Genomic DNA, 21,587 nt, shown 5'->3' with positions numbered 1-21,587 from the left:
ATTTATAAGACCTGCGTCAGATCGATCCGCCTTTATAAATGTTTCGGCATGCTTCATTTCATTCAAATCTAAACCCGGTTTCCCTTAATCTTTTAACGCACGCACGCATGCTCACGCACACGCACGCACGCACACACACACACACACACACACACACTGATGATTATAACAATTGTGTAACCTTTTAGTTTAAAGAGTTCGCTCGGCCGCTGAAGACACGAGTACACTGTGTAACGCTAATGTCGGTGACAAAATCGAAATATTAGTAAGTAATATATAAAACTTTATACAAAAAGTTGATTTGCTGTGTGAACATGTTGGGAAAATTAGTTGAGCGTCGAAACTTTTCGTGTATTTTGGATAAACAGATCATAGATGCCAGGTATTGCATGCAGCAAAAATAAAAGTAACAACTCTTTCCAGTTAAAAAATATACGTGACACAACTCTTTTCATAATCACAATATTCACAATAGGTGTTCGTGAAAGGGTGAGCGTATCCTGTCCCACCTATGGCACTCGTTACAAGCACACGCGAAGGCAAGTCAATTATTCACTTGAAAAAAAACAACACCAAGAACTTGAATGTTGTACCTAGAAGCAAACAACTTTTGAGAAAGATATAGAGTCATATGACGCTCTTTCGTGGAAAGAGAGAGCTCGATTGTACCTCAAACGTTGTGAAATGTACACACTAAAGGCTGGAGCTGCTGAGATTGGGGAAACACGAAAGTTGACTATAGGAAAGATGAAGTCTTCCTTCCTGACATAGTCTTGTTTTTATCTCTCTGAAATACTAGTATGAAACAGTTTCATTTGTCTATTGTATTTCTACTCAGATAAGTGGAAGGAATTTAGCATTTTTACCATCAGTGAAAGGTATCAGATCTTCGTTATACATGAAGAATAAGTTAAACGTCTGGCCAAATCTTTAAACAGCTTTATTGAAATGCATAAAGAAACAGATCAGCAAGGAAAGCAGTACAGTTGTGCACATTGGGATGCTACTTCTTGCCTTAATTGCTTTCTTAATAAGCTCTGATTTGCATTTATAGTTAAAAAAATGTCCTCAAACTTTGAAGATGTACCTATATCTATAATCACACCGAGGGATGTTATGCGATGTAAAACCCACATGAGTGGAATAAATCCAAGGAATAAAACCGAAGTTTGACTGTTTTATCTGACTCAAAAACCGACTTCTGCTATTACATGATCATTATCAATATCTATGCACACCATTTCGAAAAAGAAACACGGTCCATATAAATGTAAATATAATATAAATTTATATATAATAACCGACAAAAGAAAAGCGAACACCATATGTTGGTTAATATATGAACAACTCATAATCATGAGATACTAGATTGGTTTCATGCACAAACAAACATGCTGGTATGATGTGTGAAACGACGCTCATGAACGCATGATGTGACGTCATAGATCCATGACTCGAGATGCACCACTTGTCTCGTGCAGGATTAGGGTGTAAAGTTTGGAAATCACGCGCAGCATATCGTGACAAGAACAAAGGCACTCTGTGGTAACACTTGACAGATTGTCAGTTTTATCACCAATTGGTACACAATGGAAACATCTCTACTTCTCTATATGTTTCTATGGTTCGCGTTTCTTTTGGCGATGAGTATATAATATAAATGTAAATATAAGTGCTGGCACGATTGATGAGCTTCATGAGAAAGACGAGGGCGATATTTCAATCTTCCTTTACTCTCCATGCACTCTTCTCAAGAACTGATTTATAGACTCATACTGCGGATGAAATTTGTCAAAATATAATACGAATATATGTCAATTATCGACCAAAAAATAAGTACTTGAGCTGGATTTAATGGAAGGACTTGTTTGTGAGATGAAACAAGGTCGAAAAACAAAGTTATGATGCCACTTGAGGTATGTAAGTTTGTTTTGGATATGATACAAAAGATTAACGATAAGGTAACTGTTGTTCTGTCAATGAAGTTTGTGAATATGTTAGATTAGAATTAATTTATACTCTTGAAAAATAGCAGGAAATCATGAAATCTATATCATGATCGGTCGAAAGAAGGTCGATCAGCTTTGAAAAATGCCAGGGATAGAACGGTTTCGGAACCACAATGTTAACGCACAAACACACCCGAAACATTGCACGTGGACCAGGCTTCCTCCCCTCCAGTGGGTCATTCTTGATTCACTTGATTCACTCGATTCACTTCAGTGAAACCGGGGCACGGGTGGCACAGTCGTCTAAGGCGCCGCGATTCGCTGTGCACAGTTGCGTGCCTTGGCCACGCCAGAAACCTATGATTGTGGGTTCGAATCCCGGTTCGAAACATTCCAGCTGAATATGACGGCGGTCTGTAAATAATCGAGTCTGGACCAGACAATCTAATGACTGACACCATGAGCATCGACCCAAGCAATTGGGATACGATGGGCACGTTTTTTAACTGGAAGAACTCAGTGAGTGGTTGCCGATATGCTCTGTGTGTCTCAGACTGTGATTTGCCTACTTTGTAACATGTTTCTGCAGAACAAAACGTTAATGATCGGCTCTAATGAAACCTGGCTTTAAAAAATCGAGTCCACATAGCCAATCAGGTCACGAGCTAGGTCACCGAAGTTTAAGTGAAGTTTTATTTGTTTGTTTTTTAACCCTGACGGCGGTATGTAAAAAATCGAGTCTGGATCAGACAATCCAGTGACTTACACCATGAGCATCGATCTACGCGTTTGGGATGCGATGACATGCATCGACCAAGGCAGCGAGCCTACCACCCGATCCTTTTAGTCGCCTCTTACGACAAGCATTGCCGCCTTTTTTCGGCAAACATAGTTTGGTTTAGGAAATCGTCTGCATGTTGCACCACTGTTAACAAATCAACACATTCCACTTGAACGCCAATTGTGTGTAGAGCGTAGAAACAGGGTAAATCGCCGATGGCATCGTGTAATGTTTTCAGATGAGTCCAGATTCAATCTGGGCTTTCTGGATAGGCGTGACCGTGTCCTAACGAACGTCAACAGAAAGCAACACGACAGATTCAGGGTTATAGTTCCAAATGCCAGTGAAAAAAATCAACCAAAATTTCACGAATTGGTGCACTTCATTTCTTTTCAACAATTTGGTAAAAATATATAGTGGAACAAAATCGAACCTCAGATTGTACACACAATAAATAATTATCCAATGGATGCCCTGAGACATTAAAAGGTAGGTGGTACCTTTATTGTATAGATTAACATAAATATATGTCAGCATTTAGCTGAGTGCGAGTGTTGCGTATAACACATAGCACTTAATATCCCTTCTGCATTTCAGTCAGCAGTTATCCCACAATATTAGGAAGCAGAGGCAGGTTGGGAGAGTTCTGTCCCGTGGCACCACCTCCGTTTATCCAGTTATTGACGATCTTCTCTAAGAGACTTAGCGGTACTGGACCATTCTCCAGAATCTGACTATGGAAGTCTCCAATGTCGAATTTGGAACCTGAAATTATAAACAGGACATTCTTATAATATGTGTAAGGTCCACCATACACTTACAGATCGTTTGAATATAATGAATCTATTTCTGAAGTCTCTGAAGGCCGACAGTTCTGCTTTTAAGTACTGGTCCCCCGCAAAGTTTCTTTCCATGTTGATAAAGAATTAATGAGGACATTTGTGTGTTTATTTGTGGGTTGTTTAACGCCGCACTCTGCAATATTCAAGCAATATGACGGCAGTCTGTAAATTATCGTGTCTTGACCAGACAATCCAGTGATTGACACCATGAGCATCGATCCACGCAATTGGGATGCGATCAACAAGTCAGTGAGCCTGACCACCCGATCCCGTTAGTCGCCTCTTACGACAAGCATGGGTTGTTGAACCTTCAAGGGTCTGCCGTCCTCCTTTTGTGAAAGGGAATTCCCGATGATAAAATGTCAATTAATTAAATGCAAAGCAACGATAACATCTCGAACGAACCAAGTTTGTCAATAGCAGTTTGTCGCAGTTCCTTTATTTTAAGTTCTCCAATCTTGTATGCGCATGCCTGTCCGGGCCACGTGATGTAGCGGTCTATTTCTATTTCAATCTCATTCTGGCCCATCGGGGTGTGGTCAGCCATGTACGTGATCGCATGCTGTCGTGTCCATCTGGGTCAAAACAGAAAACAGACATGAACTCATCCTCAATATACACACAGTTATGGACCATCTACCCGCTGACCGCCCTAATACAGAATGGGACGTGCGTCGTTTGAACATGTACATCTACATAACCCTTGTATTATTGAACCTGAGAAGTGGGGTGAGGTGAAATTGGGTTTAACGTCGCGTCCAAGATTATTGCACTTATATAGCGACGTTCATGTACGTGTATGTGTTTGTGTGGCTGCTTGTACTAGTCCGGACTGATGCCGATTCATAGTGCTAGCTCACTGAGATACCATGCCGCAGTTAAACATGAATACCCCACTCAGACACAGTATACTGACTCCGAGCTGACCAGTCCTTGTTTTAGCCCCTTAATGCCGAGCGCCAGATAGGGTAACAACAAGTACCATCTTTTAACGTCTTTTGGTGATCGAACCCCGGACCTTCCGCTCTCCGGGCGGACGCTCTACCACTAGACCACGGAGGCGGTCTGAACCTGAGAAGAAACCAGAAAAAAATTATATTTGTGTCAAACTTTTGCAGACACACTATGTCCGCCACATCGCCAGCACAGCGCAGGGAACCCCATACAATTATAGGAGAAGACGTATACTGATGAACGATGACGTTCTACTTAGGTTGACTTGCAGGTACAGCCATAGACAACCGTCGTTATCCGTCAGGGATATTACGAAATCTCAAATTGGCAGTTTAGTTTTGTCATTCAAGTCTTTGGACTTGCATTGAAGTCACTACCTCTGAACTATGAAAGTGCCCCTGTATTCTGTATTGATTTGTGCCACATTTGATTCAATTTTCACCCGTGACAATATTTACACTACTGTATCAATATTAATAATTTTGTGAAAGAAAATATTAAACATATTTCAGTAGAAGTGACGCCAGGTGGTTGGAAGTCCGTCATCAGTGAGACTAACTGAGAACATTATTAAGTTACTGTCCTCGATGACGTCACAATTACGTCACGTAGATGATGTCAGGATATTTTTCCCGGGACTAAAGAGGAGTGACTGAGTTGGGTTGAACTCCACTTTTAACAGAATTCCTGTTATATCACGGTGTGTCAGCTTAATGTGGGTGGAAAGCAAGTGCAGGTCTCAGACGCTTATCACTTCGGTGAAACCCACGAGCACGGGTATGGTGCTGACAAACCTAGAAACATAATCGGGGCGAACCGGGATTCGAAGCCACAATCATATGTTTCTGGCGTGCCCAAGGGACGTAACTCTGCACAGCGAATCGCGGCGCCTTAGACGACTGGGTCACCCGTGCCCCCGGACTTAGGAGGAACATTTGAATATCATTGTATGTTGTATTTTAGTATTCGGTTTTCTTTTATTAAACGTATCTCCTATTCACCATATTTCTCACACACGTGCAAACACGTCGCCATATTACACAGTGCAATAAACTTCGACGCGACGTTAAACTCCATTTCACCCCACCTTTCTCTGATACCTGTACCGTCCACATGAACGAAACTCTCCACGTCCTGCTACGTCCTACTTCCCGACGACTACTCTGTTTACCACATATTAAAGGCACTTCAGAACCCTGACGGGCGTGAAATGCAAAAATATTGGTAAATATTATATAGATGGATCACTGAAAATCAGTGATGACACCAGGTGTTCACGAAGAGGTAAACATGTCTTTGTTTGTTTGTTGCCTGACGCCGCACAGGGGTGTTCCTGCCGTAAATAATGGTGTCTTTACCAGACAATCAAGTGATAGTGGACCAGACAATACAGTAATAAAATAGCGCGTTTCCTGAGAGCTTGTTCTGCTTCAATATTCCTAGCAAAAGACAGCAAACTAGTGGTTGGTGAAGATCTAATGACAGACACATTGTTTTCTGTTCAGGCCTCTTGCCCTCCTCCGACTTGTCTCAATCCGTCTCCCATGACAGACACCTAAATCATCACATTCATGCTCAGTGAGAGTGTATAATCTTTAAAGATTAAAGAGACAGTTAACTGTCCCTTGTGAAATATATGTTTCCTGCCGCTTCCGACGTTGGTCGTCCATCTGTGGTATGCAGGTACGTTACGATAACACTTCATGTCTGCTGGGCACATGGAAGACATTGTTGATTGGAACTCACCCAAAGAAATGTAATCCGGTGTCAACGACCAGTCTGCACGCACGGAATATCTCCTCCCCATATCGACCAAGTCTGAGAATTGGAAACGAAATTATTAGGACAACGTCACTGTATTGTTGAACGTCGTACAGGAAGGCAGGAATTAAAGATTGCCCGTCCTCCTCGTCAAGCAATGATAATAGGAAGAAGAATAGTGAGCAAGTGAGTATGATGGCAATATGACGGCGGGGGACACCAGGTATAGACTTCACACTTTGCACGAATGTGGTGAATCGGGCTCGGATTTTCGGCGTGACGAGTGGACGCTATATCCGCTAGGCTACCCAACCGCCCCAATAATAATAATTATTGCCCAGCTTTGGCAAAAGCACAGTATCTTAAGCGACATGATCTTTTAGCACAGTCCTCGCCATGCTTGTGGTTTTGACACAGAGGTCCATCCATGGTACGACTTGGAATATGTAGAGGGCGCCATGGAAAATGATTACTACAAAATTCTTTGGAATAGGCCCGTATACAGCCTCAGGCCTATCCAGGCCAACAAACCTGACCTTGTCCTTTCTTGTAAATCAAATGAAATCATTTTTATTATGGAATTTTCTCTCCCTTTTCACACTAATGTGATTGACAAGATTCAGGAAAAACATGGCAAAATATGCAGACTTCGAAATGCCACGATTGCACCCCATGTACCATATTCCCATTGTTCTCCGTGCCTATAGGTTTAGTACCTCTCACTCTGTTGACTGACATTGGGAGAGTACCCGGGTTTGCTTCCAGGAATGACATTCTGGGTAATGCAGAAGGTTGCAGTGTTGGGGAGTCTTCACATTCTCCGAAAGGTTCTTGGTGGGTTCGATTGTCTGGTCTGCGTGTAGAGGGGGCTAGGGCCCTGAACTGATGACTGTGCAAGGATCACCCAAACCTTCTTTGCTGCATTTATTTATTTATTTATTTAATTTTATTGATTTATTGATTTATTGATTTATTGATTTATTGATTTATTGATTGATTGATTGATTTATTTAATGTATCGGGTACCTGCTGGGTGAACTACTAAATTCTTTTATAATCTAGGGAATGTTAATCTCCAAATCCTCATGCTCAGCAATGGTTGCATGCGTTACCAAACTGAGACAGATACAATTGCCATTGCTGTTGGTCATGTTTATTTGCCATATAAGGTGTGACTATATTCATACTCACAGTTCGTTATCGTCTTTATAGATACCTAAATATTCTCCGAGAGATTCTGCGTATAGACCCCATCCCTGATAAAGAAACACATCAAAATAAAAGTTCCATGAGGAAGTCAGTCTGGAACGAGGCATTGGTCTGCAGGGAGAACGGTCTTGACAGTTTTGACTGAGTGGCGATACATTGCAAAACTCACGGCCCAATATCAACACCTGACTGATGAACAACCTCTCAATATTGACCCCAGAAGGAAACCAAAAGTAACGCGAACCATAGAAACATAAAGAGAAGTATGTACGTTAAGAAGAGATGTTTCCAATGTGGACCAATTAATGACAAAACTAACAATCAGTCGTGTGTTACCACAGAGTGTCTACGTTCTTAACTCGATATGCTCTGTGTGTGTGTGTGTGTGTGTGTGTGTGTGTGTGTGTGTGTGTGAGAGAGAGAGAGAGAGAGAGAGAGAGAGAGAGACAGACAGACAGACAGACAGAGAGAGAGAGGGAGAGCGTGATATTTGGGATGTACGCTTCGTAGTCATGGACTGTTACACTGATATACATAATAAACTCGGAGTTTGCAGTTCAACACAGTGTAATATTTAGTTTGATCATACTTGCTTGGATGTAGACCACACCCAGCTACTCACCTCAGTGTACGCCGTGTAAAACGGAAAGTGATAAGGAACGGCAAAATATTTCTCATATTCAATATTTCTCTGGAAGTCTGGCAGGCTGGCAGTGAGCGCGTACACGGACTGAAACGATGGGGAGTAGAAGGTATTCACTGATTAGGTGGCATGTTACAACATGTAGCTGTGTATATCGTCTCTGAGAACGTGTTTACACTTTGTGATCATGTCAATGACTCACCTGTAGATGATGACCAGGTACTGTTTCATGTAGAGTCAATGCCATCATACTGAACGTGTTTCTGAAAGAAGATACATCGACAGAACTGAGCACCAGAACACACTTCATCTATCATGAAGACATCACTAATATTCGTAAAATACCAAATATTAGATGTTATTTCATATACGATTTTAGGTTCAATTTTTAGACTGAATCTGATGCAGCAACGAGTCAGCGAGCCAGCACTTATCTGTATATTAGGTTATTACGTTACCAGAAAATAACTCCAAGACAGGAGGCTAAGATCTCGACAAACAAACCCAGGATTATTTTTTTCAGTAAAGTCAGTACCACTCGTACGAATATAATTCTCTTGGGCATACAGATCTCCATCTAATGCTATAGCTTTCCTTACAAACGTCATAAGTGTCATGTACATAAACTGTTCATAAAGGTTGGCGTTTCAGAATATAGCAGGAGTACGGCAGGCGTACTGCAGTGCTCCGTCAGGAACCAACACGTACGTTTTATGTATACGCTAGCCTGGTATCATCACAATTTCACAAACACATGGCTCATGTTGTAGTCGGAACCGGATACTGGACTCTGCTAATCATTTTTATTTTTGTGGACTTACGTTTCGTTTGGCCTTTTTAGGTTAACTTGGAATACTCCCTGACGTGATCCGTCCGCTGTCCCCGATACGTACATCCCCCCTGGTCCGTCGTTAGGCATAGCCTCCACACTAGCGAGGGAACAAATATCATAACTTTAATATTGTAACTACTGTTGAGATACAGTTTGCAAAATTGAACACAAACAAACGTCTCAATAATCGCACTTATGGCGCAAGACATTCGCGATTGTCGGGAAATTATCTTAAACAGCTGACGTTTTTACTGAAGAATAACAATCAATGACTCAAATTTCACTTCACATCACACTAACTATGTCATCTACAACTGCCGCAAGAGCAAATACGACCACTTCTTCTAACATTTACACAAATCGATAAAAAACGCCTATATCTTCATCTAGTTTCGATTTATAGATGGTTTGTTGGTTGTTTTACGCCGCACTCAGCAATATTCCAGCTATATGACGGCGATCTGTAAATAATCGAGTCTGGACAAGACAATCCAGTGAATGATATCATAAGCATCGATCCACGCAATTGGGATCGATGGCATGCATTAACCAAATCAGCGAACCTGACCACCCGACCCCGTTAGTCGCCTCTTACGACAAGCATAGTCGCCTTTTACGGCAAGCATGGGTTGCTGAAGACCTATTCTACCCCGGATCTTCACGGGTCGTTTCGATTTATAAATTGATTGGTAAGTGAGATACAATGATCACCGATTCTGGCCTTGTGTACCGCAATTACGACATTTATGTATGGTTAAGACCGAAATGATGTAATGACAGATCCAGAGACAGATATTAATGGGGAGCCAGTTGCATCTGTGGGACCCAATGCTGCACCACAAGTTCAGCGACATTTCATTGTGCATCATTCCCAGCGTGATCCATAGTATAAATTCCTTACGTGACATTGAGGTTTGGTATATTCTTGAAGGCCTTCGACAACTGTGGGTATATTCTGTCATATATCATGTATCGGTATTCCTTCAAGAGTTCATCCTAAAAATGGAAATGCCACATTATTATTTCAATTTAAATGTCTTCATTAAAACTGAGTTCAACATATGAGCTCATAAAGTGAGTGAGAAGGATGATGACCTTGATGGCTTCCGAGGAACCTTTCATCAGCCTTTGTGGAATTCGAACCAGGACCTCTAATACACACTCGAAAACTCCTAAACTAATCGCTAATAGTAGAGAGCGTAGCTAACTTTTTTTATGCGTGCAACCTAGGATATGTCTGAAGCTAAAAATTAGAAAACAACTAAATTATTAAATTGTGATATATCTAGGTTGTTGTATACGCCTATCTTTTTTTCCAGAGATAGCGGTTATTGAACACCATGGCCCCTGATGAGGCTACACATCTTTGTTAAATCCTTGATACAACCTGGGGTTATAAAGAGTCGATGTACACTGTTCATAAATCGCCTTAACTTACGGCACTGTTCAGGTGAAACTGGGGTTGTTCTTTCAACTGTTTGTAGAATTCCGCCACTGTTCCAGTGTAATTTCGTTTCCGCATTATCTAAAAGTAAGTCATTCATACAGGTAGTTTTATACTCGGATTGGGGATGTGAATATATTAGAGGCAGTTTGTCTTTTCACTCTTTGCACGTAGACCATATGTATCATGAGATTAGTCATGTCTGAATTTCTCTTTGTCACAAGTTTCCATGGCATTTAGTAATTTCCGAACTTTCGTGTGAGAATAATCATATCAAATGACATTTACAAACCAAGGTACTTACAACTCGTATTTATAAAATATTTGTCTTTGTTTAAAACATAAAATTTAACGTCATTATATCTTTTTTTTAAATTATCCTACTCTCTGTATCTCTGAGCTGATCCGCGCAACCTCCTCCTTGCCCTTCTGATGCACCTCCTCTGGGGTGAGGTCCACCGAGATGTGCCACTTCAGGCAGGCCCTGTACAAGTCTTTACCTTTAGGCAGCCCCAACACACCGTACGTGGTGCGTGTCTGGAAGATGTAGTCCTGCAACAGAACATGGCACGTGACAAGCAGTAGAAGTACTTGGGGCAGCTGTCATTCAATAGGTGGAAATCAGTGACGCCAGTTGGTGTGAATCAGTGACGTCAGTAGGTGTGAAAGAGTGACGTCAGTGGGTATGAAAGTGACGTCAGTAGCTGTGAATGAGTGACGTCAGTAGGTGGGGTGAGGTGAAATGGGGTTAGCGTCACGTCTCTGGGTCATCATTGTAATCCACATCCACCCTTACAGCCCGCCCAACACCATTTGACAGCAGGTGCTACCACCCAAAACTTTCAACTTGTTGAAGAACTGATGTCTCAACAAGCTATCAAGTTGTTTAAAAAGACACCACTGGAGAAACATCCAAAGGTATACATGTATTTGCATACGCAAACATTTTGGCGGTACACAAATTGATCACAAGATAATCAAGATCTAAAAAAGATAAAAACATTACACACATATGTTGAGAGTGGACAAAGTCGTTGTGTTGTGGACAAATATATATAGCATTGTCTATATCTTCTGTCAGATTATCGCAATGCATAATCAGGCCCATTCTTGTAACATGACGAATCTCAGCTTCGTAAGCGCCTTATTGAAATATTTTAGCTACCTAAGTGATTTTAGAAGTTCAAATTAGTTTCAATTGTACAAGTCCTTCAGTCTTTGCGTCTACCTGTTCCAGGTATTCCTTGATTCCCTTGAATGCTTGCAGCAGATTCACAACAGCGTGTCGACCACGAGAGCGCAAATCGTTTCTAGAAGTCAAAGAGAGAAACGACATGTATGTAGATAGCTATGGCAAACTACAAAACTAGGTTCCACTGTAACAGGAATAGGAAGAGGGCAGTGTATCATGCTGTAGTCAGCCTAATTACTCGCTTCATAATATTGGTAGTTTCTTTATTTTTGCGACAAGAATGTAAAAGTGTCCCTCGCAAAGTACCCGTTTATGCTTTTATTCTAACTACATGAAAATTGCATTTTTTTAGGTGTCATACGTCTTATAAATATAACGTGTCATAACCTTTACTGTTTTCGTCCGAAGCTCACCGTTCTGAACAATATTCCAGTTGTAATAGCTATGAGCACGGGTATGGTACTGACAAACCAAGAATAATAACATATGCACATCTGGGATTCGAACGCACTATCATTCAACTGTGGAAAGTCATCTTGCCGTCTGGCCAACCCGTGACCCACAGGTTGAGATGCCGCTGAATGGTCATCATTTCATGGTCATCATTTCATGGTCATGTGTTAGTGTTCAGCTGTATCCTTTCACTTACTTGTCATTTGTGGAGATGGGCAGCTTGTCGACGTCAGTGGTGAATGGCTTGTAGAAGACTGATGTCTCAGGGTTTGCCACCAGCAGCGGCTCAATTTGTCCTGGGAGTTTGTCCTGGAGGGTTATACACGAGCATCAGATCCAGGACAGATCATTGAAGTCACTCTGACTGTTTTAATCATTTTCTGTATCTTTGTCGAAAGTTATTTTCAAATAACAAAATTATTCCTCAAAATAAACACAAACTGGTCCCTTGCTTCACGTATGCAATCTATACTTATTAATCGAATGCAATTTAAATGTTACCGATGAATTCAAGAGCAAGTCGCTTATCACGGATAACATATTTCATAATGTGACATCAAAAATAATACTGTCCGTTGCATCCTTTTAATATCAAGTTGAGGATCCGGATTTACTATTTGCAGTAGCATATGGAAAAGGCATCTGGTTCTTGCGTAGATACATATGTGGTACCAATCAAATTCTTTAGACTACGATACAAAGATATGTTTTGCCTTGACGGTTGTCTTGTATGTGTTCTTACCACTGAGACTCGATGGTACGTATGTCCGTTCTTGGCCGCTTCCTTGAACCGTGTGATGTACTGGGTAAACTAGAACATGTTGTGTATATCCTTGTGTTAAATTTAACGTGACCGATGCTGATATGGCAAACGATAACTCAAGAAACCACTGAAGGTTACAATACAAATATACAATAAATGGATATGTGGTAATTTATCATTATCAGTGTTAACATTCTACACAAAGTATATGTACAAAGGTTTTAGCATGTTTGAAGAACCGTTCATAGAATGTTAAAGACTTTTCTTGAATTGAAATAATGCTGTCGTTATGCATTTACTTAAGACCATGAGACAATTTGAAGGGAGACACGAAGGCCTTTAAATATTATACGATGTTAAATACAATATGTACAATGCGCACCAGATCAGAGATTCATGACAAGTTTGTTGTTAACGGCGCACTCAGCAATATTCCAGTTATATGACGGTGGTTTGTAAATAATGGAGTCTGAACCACACAATCTAGTGATTGGCATCGTGAGCATCGATCAACGCAAATGGGATACGATGACTTGCATGCTGGAGAACTATTCTAACCCGGATCTTCACGGGTAAGTCAGGCATTGATCGTATGTAACAGCTGCCTGTCAGAAATATTACATTGTTGCAAGGCGTTTTTCTTTAAAAAATCCAAGCTTACATATTTTAAATGACTTCCAAATTCAATCGTGTAGCAGAGGCATACTTTGACGCTAAATCATATGCTTGGCCTTTCAGTCAGAAAATTTAGTAGCTGGACATATAAAAAAGCAGATGCCATTCCGGCCATTCCGGTAGTGAGCCGTAACATTGGATACAAATAAAGCCCTTTCCTTAATCATAAGAAATGTCCGTAAGAAGTGACCACTGTATGATTCCTTCTAAATGATAAGCATCTGTCTAGCTATGAATCGGTATTAAACAGTGATGATACCAGGTGTTCGCTAAAAGGTGAGCGTATCCTGCCCCGTTGGTGGCACCCGTTAGTAAATATACAAAGGTATTATCATATAATTTGTTCACCTGACAAAACACGGGAACATATGGCTCAAGTCAAATAGGAAATTCCATCAGTCGTCATTTTTGTTACTGATGCGTCAAATTTGGAAATATCCGCCACATGTCTATTATAAAACTGTTTGAACGCTTTTGAATATTGTAACCCTCATCAAACAAAGCGTTTGAGCAAGCGTCGGACATTTTCGCGGAGAGAACATTTCAATTGTACCTCAAAAGTGAAATATAGAAACCAAAGGCTGGAGCCGCTGGAATGCTGCTCGACATAAAGGGAAAGTTGACTGTTGGAAAGTTGAAGTCATCCCTCGCTTCATACAGTCTTTTGGGTAGCTTTGAACAACATTTAACAACGATTAGACTAACACCCAATAAACTCCAGTTTACCTTAGTCGGCCACAGTTGTAACCGGGAGAGGTATTTCTCGTAATCTTGTTTTGTTTCATATTTAAGGATGCGGACATTGTATGCAGGATCGATCTGGTCGCCCTCCAGGAAGTTGAGGGGATTCAGCGGACCATAGCTGAAACAAGGAAATACACCGGCTGTCACACTAACACTGACTAGTCCATCCTCATTCGGCCTGTTCACAGCTCGTGGATACTTAATAACCAGAGCCAGTAGTACAGTGTTAATAATGACTATTTAAAGCCCAGAAACCAGAATGACAACTGAGCCTCGCTGATCCGTCAAAGGAAGGTGCCATCCACCAAACCACAGTGAATTGCAAGCTGGCTTATAATGTTATTGTTGGCCTTTAATGCCAAAGTTCCATAATGAATAAATTCAACAGATCGCCAAACGTAATTAAGAAATATACTGTTACTCATCGTATTTTAACATCTCAATTTGGCATCACATTAGGAACATACGTACAAGCGCCACTGGTGGTTAAACGAAACCGTGGACAGAGTGTCGTTAAACACTTCATGACTGTACTTCTCCGATGTCGTCAATGCGTCGGTGCTGATGGTGGAGAGTCGGCTGATAAAGTCATCTACTTTGGCCTATAGATAAACAGCAAGTACGTTCAGTTCGTATATCACATACTTATCATATTTCTTTAGTGAGGCAAGTGAGTGAGTGAGTGAGTGGGTGAGTTGGGTTTAACGCCGCTTTTAACATTATTCCAGTTATATCGCGGCATGTCTGCTTAACGTGGGAGGAAAGCCCGAAGTGATGCAGGTCTCAGACGTTTACCACTTCGGTGAAAGCCACGAGCACGGGTATGGTGCTGACAAACCTAGAAACATAATCGGGGCGAACAGGGATTCGAACCCGCAATCATAGGTTTCTGTCGTGCCCAAGGGACGCAACTCTGCACAGCGAATCGCGGCGTCTTACACGACTGTGCCACCTGTGCCCCCTAGTCTGTTATAATAGAACCACAGAAGCACTGTATATTAACGTTAAGCAATTGTGTAAATATGTCGGCTTAATACTAGTTGTTACGAGATAATACTGTCAAAAGCATTAACACTATCTCATTTTGGAACAAACAAAGACCATTTATTTCCAGTCGAAACAAACGTTAAGAACGTGTTTAATATATTTCCACAGAAAACCACCATCAGACATCATGCAGTGCTCAGTCCTGAGCCCGTTTGATATCTTGCTGTATTTCTGTCAAGCCATGAGGTTTTGTAATCTTGATCCACATGGCGTCTTCTGATCATTTAAGCTACACATGCTTCTCTCCAGGGGATGTCCCTGGACGTTTCCTTATCAGACGTCTTGCGGACAGACTCAGTACACAAATAACATGTCACGCATGTCGTTGTTATCCAAATCATGTCTGTCGTGTTTATGAATACTTGTTGTCACTTGGATAATATCATAACTGGCCTTCCATCTTCGCAGGACAACGTTGTTGATCTTCTTGTCCACATGACTACATTATTCCACTGGAATAGGTGCTCCACCTAGTATCATGTAATATACCAAAATAGCCGCGTTGTCCATCGTACAATTTAATGTGCCATGGATCATCTAGTCAACGTTTCGTACTCGTCTCTAGGTATGCCATACTGGAAGACCACTAGCAATATTCACCTCCCTCGTCTCTGGGTATGCCATACTGTAAGACCACTAGCAATATTCATCTCCCTCGTCTCTAGGTATGCCATACTGGAACACCACTAGCAACATTCACCTCCCTTGTCTCTAGGTATGCTATGCTGGAAGACTACTAGCAATATTCACCTCCCTCGTCTCTAGGTATGCCATACTGGAAGACCACTGGCAATAGTCACCTCCCTCGTCTCTAGGTATGACATACTGGAAGACCACTAGCAACATTCACCTCCCTCGTCTCTAGGTATGCCATGCTGGAAGACCACTAGTCATAGTCACCTCCCACGTCTCTAGGTATGCCATATTGGAAGACCAGTGGCAATATTCACCTCCCTCGTCTCTAGGTATGCCATACTGGAAGACCACTAGCAATAGTCACCTCCCTCATCTCTAGGTATGCCATACTGGAAGACCACTAGCAACATTCACCTCCCTCGTCTAGCCACACTTGCTTTCCTCTCCATGTATATCACACTAAGGTGCCATCTAGCCACACTCGCCTTCCACATTTTAAAATATGCCATGCTTTAGGTTTGCGATCATCTAGCCACACTCACCTTCGTCGTAAAGAGGTACGACATTCAAGGTGAGACCATCTAGTCACACTCAACCTCCTGAAGGTCATTAGGCCAAGCATCACCTGTCTCGTCTCCAGGTACGCCATACTTAAAGCCATTCCCGTCACACTCACCTTTCTCGTCTCCAAAGACACCATGCTGAAATCTTCTACTGTGTTGTCGTACGTGTGGACGCCAGTCTCCGTGGTAAACTCCGGGGAGTCCATCTCACGCCATCGGTAAAACTCGGCCTCCAGTGACCGCAGGTCATCGCCAGCTGATCCACCTGACATATTCCAATCAACAATAGTCTTAAAGTATTCCGTTATTTACGCTGTGTATACTAAAAGCGTTTCACTGAAAATGTGACGTGAAGGCTTGGTGATCTACAAGAGTTCACTATGTAAAGCCTGTTTGTAGTACGTGAGTCAATTCTCTTTACAAACATGTTCTTATGTAGCGTATGAAAATGTACATTAATATTACAATAGATTTCACAAGATTATTTCAAAATTATACATCAATGAACTGTTTTCAAAATAACGGGATCAGATTCTGAATGTGGGAGAACAAAGATGCAAAACCGTAGATAGACCATGCATACATAATGTTATAGTGCAAACCATTTCAAAACTTTTATTTAACATTTCATTTATCTTCAATACCTAATTGGTTCAACATGTTTCCACGTGCACCGAAATGCTATGCCTTTTGTCTGTTTAATATATTCAGGAAACATTCGGCGTATCCTTTCTTATCATAAGCCCCCTCCTGGCAGGGCCCTTAAGCTCCAGCGCTATCTATAAATGTCAGTTAACACATCCTTACGTCGCCGGATCTTATGTATATAAATACACGTGGGATAATGACCTTGCCACACCTTATGTAATAATACCTCTCTCAACAAAACCCGACTGATATGGTCAGTCAGGGAGACGCGGCACTGATCGATTTGTGTAAGTGACAGGGCGGGTCTCCCCACCATGGGAACATTGGCCACTCCGGTGTGCGTTCTGTCACATAATGATCAACCTGTACCATTTCGACCTGCAACAATAAACATGGCTGCTGTCGTCTGTCGAATCCCGCTGGCGACAAAGGTTTTTCATGAAATTGTTCTGTCATCAAGACAAACGATAGGGGGGAAAGGAGTTACGTCATTGCCAAGTGGTTTTTAATAATACGAGAAGTGCCCACAGTAGAGTATGACACGGCGCACCCGTGAAGAACCCGGTTGGAATTGGTCTTCATCAACCCATGTTTGTCGTCACAGGACTAACAGGGTCGGGTGGTCAGACTCGCAGACGAGGTTGATGCATGCCATCGTATCCCATGCTCATGATGTCAACCACTGGCCCAGACTCAATTATTTACAGACCGCTGGAATACTGCTGAGTGCGGCGTCGAACAGGAAACAATCAAACTAGCATTGCGTTTTCATCGGTCAATACCTACCGGTGTTTGGAGCATGATCAATGCGAGCATGAAACGTACATGAACTATCAATATATGTGAAATGTACATAAGCTGTCAGAATGACATATGAAATGAACACTCACCAGCTGACGGAGCCAGCTGTGTGGCCAGCACAATAACAGCAACAAGCACCAGGCTGGAAATGAAGCAAGCAAATAGACATTTGGCAGAAACTTTGAATCTGGACGCCGACATGGCTGCAGTGATCTGCCGAATGCAGTTGGCCCCACACTCTGAAATCCCTACTCCCTCTATCTGCCATCAAGGATAATAAATCCCTTGAAATATAATAACGGCATGCAGTGTATACAGTACATTACCCAAGGTTTAAAAGGCGTGTGCCACTCTTGTCAATGTCAATGTATGTTAATATATAAGTGTATCACTGGCGTCTCGTCCAGTAATCTAATACACGTTTACAAAGGGATTTAACACCGATCAAGGTGACATGTCTCACCTAGATGTCATCAATGCGCTTATCACAGCTGTGTCAGCTCGTGATTGTGAGAATTGAGAATTTAACTGTTAGTTGGTTAGAAAAAGCACGGACATCACGATCACCACGTACAGCCTCGATCTGATTCTGCGCATGAATGTGTCAGACAATAATCTCAACAACATGTCATAAGAATTTAAATGAACACCGACCTTATTCAGTGCCTTGCATGTTGGTTGCTGGATACTAGAGCACATCAGGTTACGTTTATGCGTAAAACAAGCATGTGCCTAGAGCTTATCTATTCCCATCACCCCCCGGACCTCTGAGTAGAATGGGTCTTCAGCAACTCGTGCTTCCCGTAAAAGGCAACTATACTTGTCGTAAAAGGCGACTAACGGGATCGGGTGGTCAGGCTCGCTGACTTGGTTGAAGCATGTCATCGATCCCAATTGCGTGGATCGATGCTTATGATATCAACCACTGGATTGTTTGGTCCAGACTCGATTATGTACAGACCGCCGTCATATTGCTGGAATATTGCTGAGTGCGGCGTAAAACAACAAACCAAAACCAAACCAACCATCCCCAAGGAAGTAATGGACTACGCCACTCATGCATATTCACAGGGGGCAGCTGTCAGGTCAACGTGCTTGTTACCACGAGCTTCATGCACTGTTCGAGAGTGTCAAATGTGTGTGGCCATATCATCTTTCACTCCCGATCGAGGGTTACAATCCCAAGCATATCCGAGTCGTGCTTTATCCATTTTTGAAACCGCAGACCATATATGTCAAAATAAATTTTGAATATTTGTAAAATTCCGACCAAAAATAAATACATCGGCTCTTTGATCTCTATGCGGAGGTAGACTCGACCGGCGTTTTGTCAATTCTTCGCACGTGCACACATTTCTCGTGATTAAAATGTCACTGGACGTTTTCGTTATGCTTATTAGCGGTAATGCTCACACATAAAGCACATACATAAAGAAATCCACACAATAATGACACAAAAACAAAGTCTAAAACACACTTCTCCCTAAACATATCATTGAAACATGTCGGAGAACAGTTGATGTTGTATCATTATGGAGTGGGTGAATGTCTAATACAGGCCATCTGTTGCACTTCATGCGTTAAAAACCTGGTATTAAATATCGACATATAACGATAAACCTATCTACTACACTTATGCTACCTTTTCTAGCATACTCACTAAATAAGGTATGCCAGCTACACATATTGAAGTAGGTTGGCGTTAACAGAGTTACATGAAGGGTGCGTGGTTGTTGTTTTACGCCGCAATTCAGCTATGTTTGGGACATATTCTACCCCCAACCCTCAAGGGATTAACTAGTCCTCCACCTTGGCTAGTCCGGGTTAGAAGTGGTCCCCATCAACCTATCCTTTTTCGAGGCGAAGAAAAGAATCGGTAGCCAAGGTGACTTGCTTGACTGAGTGTCATAGTGCCCCGACAGCCTTGGGCGTTGCTTCTAAACAACAACAACAACAACAACAAACAAACAAACAAACAAAACTAGAGAACAACATTGTAGACTGTCGTCCTAATTCACGGGCAGATTCTCAACCCTGGTCGTCACGGGGTGTTTTCAACAAGAAATGGGGACAACGTACCTCATTCCGTGTCCATATGGTGGGGTATTCCGCATTTGACAGATTGTGCGGGTCCCAGGTGACTGACGCCAGATGTTATTTAGTGCTATCAGGGTTAGGGGCCTTATCCTGGCATCTCTTCATTCGATTGGCTGGTTAGGATAGAACAGCTGTTTCCCGACAGGTAGAGAAGAGAATATTATTATTAATATGTATTCATCCTAAGTCAATCCATCCATTCATTTATTGATCAACGTCAAAACACTCATTCTTTCATTCCTTTCATTCATCCATTAAACCCAATTTATTTACTATGTTGTCGTTTACTTACTCTTTCTCTAGCGAACTCATGTGTCTAATCATATACTTTGTTTGCGACTGCGTCAATGGCCGACACGAGCCAGCGCGCATGTATTGTTTTAGCGGAAGTACTCTAATCAGTGCTGATGAGCGGTGCTATTTGGTGTGTGATTGGATTAATGTAGGGTTGGATGAGGGTGAGGATTCTCCTGTAAACCCGACAGATGACATTTTCTTTAGATATAAATCCACCGATGCTTGAGAGGAGGGGGTTGTCGCATTCATATTGAGTCGCATTATTGACTAGGGGCCAGCGGTCGCATTCTTTTGGAGACGCATTAATTTCACGATTTACAGTACATAGTTTAATCACTTACTGAATCATTAACTCGGAGAGCGGAAGGTCCAGGGTTCGATCCCCGGCCGTGTCATACCAAAAGATGTTAAAAGATGGTTCTTGTTGTTACCCTTCCTGGCGCTCTGCATTAAGGGGCTAAAACAAGGACTGGTCGGCTCGGGGTCAGTATACTGTGTCTGAGTGGCGTATTCGTGTTAAACTGCGGTATGGTATCTCAGTGGGATTGTACTTTAAAATCTGTATTAGTCCGGACTAGTTCAAGCAGCCACACACACACACATGCATGCATGCACGTCACTATATAAGTGCAATAAACTTGGAAGTGACGTTAAATCCCAGTTCACCTCACCTCACCTCGCCATTCATGCATTCATTCTTTCATTCTTTCAATCAATCAATCATTAGCCTTTCATTCTTCAATTAATATTTTACTCATCTATCTATTCGTTCACTGAATAATAATAATATTTATCTTTATCAATTTAGATCTCCATCAACTCCAATGTAGGCACCTTGGAACACTTGTTACCCAGTCGGGGATCGATTCGCCTCAAACAAAAACACAGCCCAGCTGTTCAACCGCGTCATACTACTCTACTGAACAGTTACAGTGTGGATTCCATCTAAATTGCACCCAGGTGTCTGAGGGAACTAGCGCAGACCGGTCGTTGGAGGACATTGCCCGTGACCTTCAGATATCCAGGCATCTGCCATGGTTTGAAACACACAATGGCTACTGAGTCCGCTTTAAAGATGGAAAAACCGGGCCTGATGTACACGTAATAGGTTTAAATTCGATGTCACATGCGTAACAATTACATTGAGTACTTAAGTAGGTGAAATGTCTCAACTCACTGGTGGCTGATTTCCCCATGTTTTAAAGTCCCGAAATAGAAAGTCTGTTAGAGAATTCCTTCCATTATACAATTACACA

At 41.9% G+C, this 21,587-nt stretch overlaps 1 protein-coding gene across 1 annotated transcript; it reads right to left on the bottom strand.

Moving 5' to 3' along the window:
• Positions 1-2,936: 2,936 nt before the first annotated feature.
• On the bottom strand, positions 2,937-20,084 carry LOC139478943 (uncharacterized). The gene is made up of 18 exons (XM_071261647.1): positions 20,017-20,084; positions 18,027-18,079; positions 16,602-16,753; positions 14,714-14,844; positions 14,225-14,360; positions 12,803-12,871; positions 12,257-12,369; positions 11,644-11,725; positions 10,800-10,967; positions 10,410-10,496; positions 9,873-9,967; positions 8,961-9,068; positions 8,342-8,402; positions 8,119-8,226; positions 7,479-7,543; positions 6,273-6,344; positions 3,978-4,147; positions 2,937-3,495 (listed from the first exon to the last, which is right to left on the bottom strand). Exons 1-18 carry the CDS (start codon positions 20,049-20,051, stop codon positions 3,335-3,337), a joined length of 1,866 nt encoding a protein of 621 aa, XP_071117748.1. The 5' UTR covers positions 20,052-20,084; the 3' UTR covers positions 2,937-3,334.
• Positions 20,085-21,587: the final 1,503 nt, after the last annotated feature.

The sequence above is a fragment of the Haliotis cracherodii genome, unplaced genomic scaffold (genome assembly GCF_022045235.1).
Source record: "Haliotis cracherodii isolate W230 unplaced genomic scaffold, xgHalCrac1.p SCAF_1, whole genome shotgun sequence".
NCBI classification, from domain to species: Eukaryota; Metazoa; Mollusca; class Gastropoda; order Lepetellida; family Haliotidae; genus Haliotis; species Haliotis cracherodii.
Note: the sequence above shows the minus strand (reverse complement) of the source record. Positions and strands in the feature narration are given on the sequence as shown.

Coding starts and splice junctions, on each gene's coding strand:
- LOC139478943 (XM_071261647.1), bottom strand. CDS start 20,051: ATGCGGAATACCCCACCATATGGACACGGAATGAG. Junction 11,726..12,256: donor CCCATCTCCACAAATGACAA/GTAAGTGAAAGG, acceptor TTTGACTTCTAG/AAACGATTTGCGCTCTCGTG. Junction 6,345..7,478: donor TATAAAGACGATAACGAACT/GTGAGTATGAAT, acceptor TCCAATTCTCAG/ACTTGGTCGATATGGGGAGG.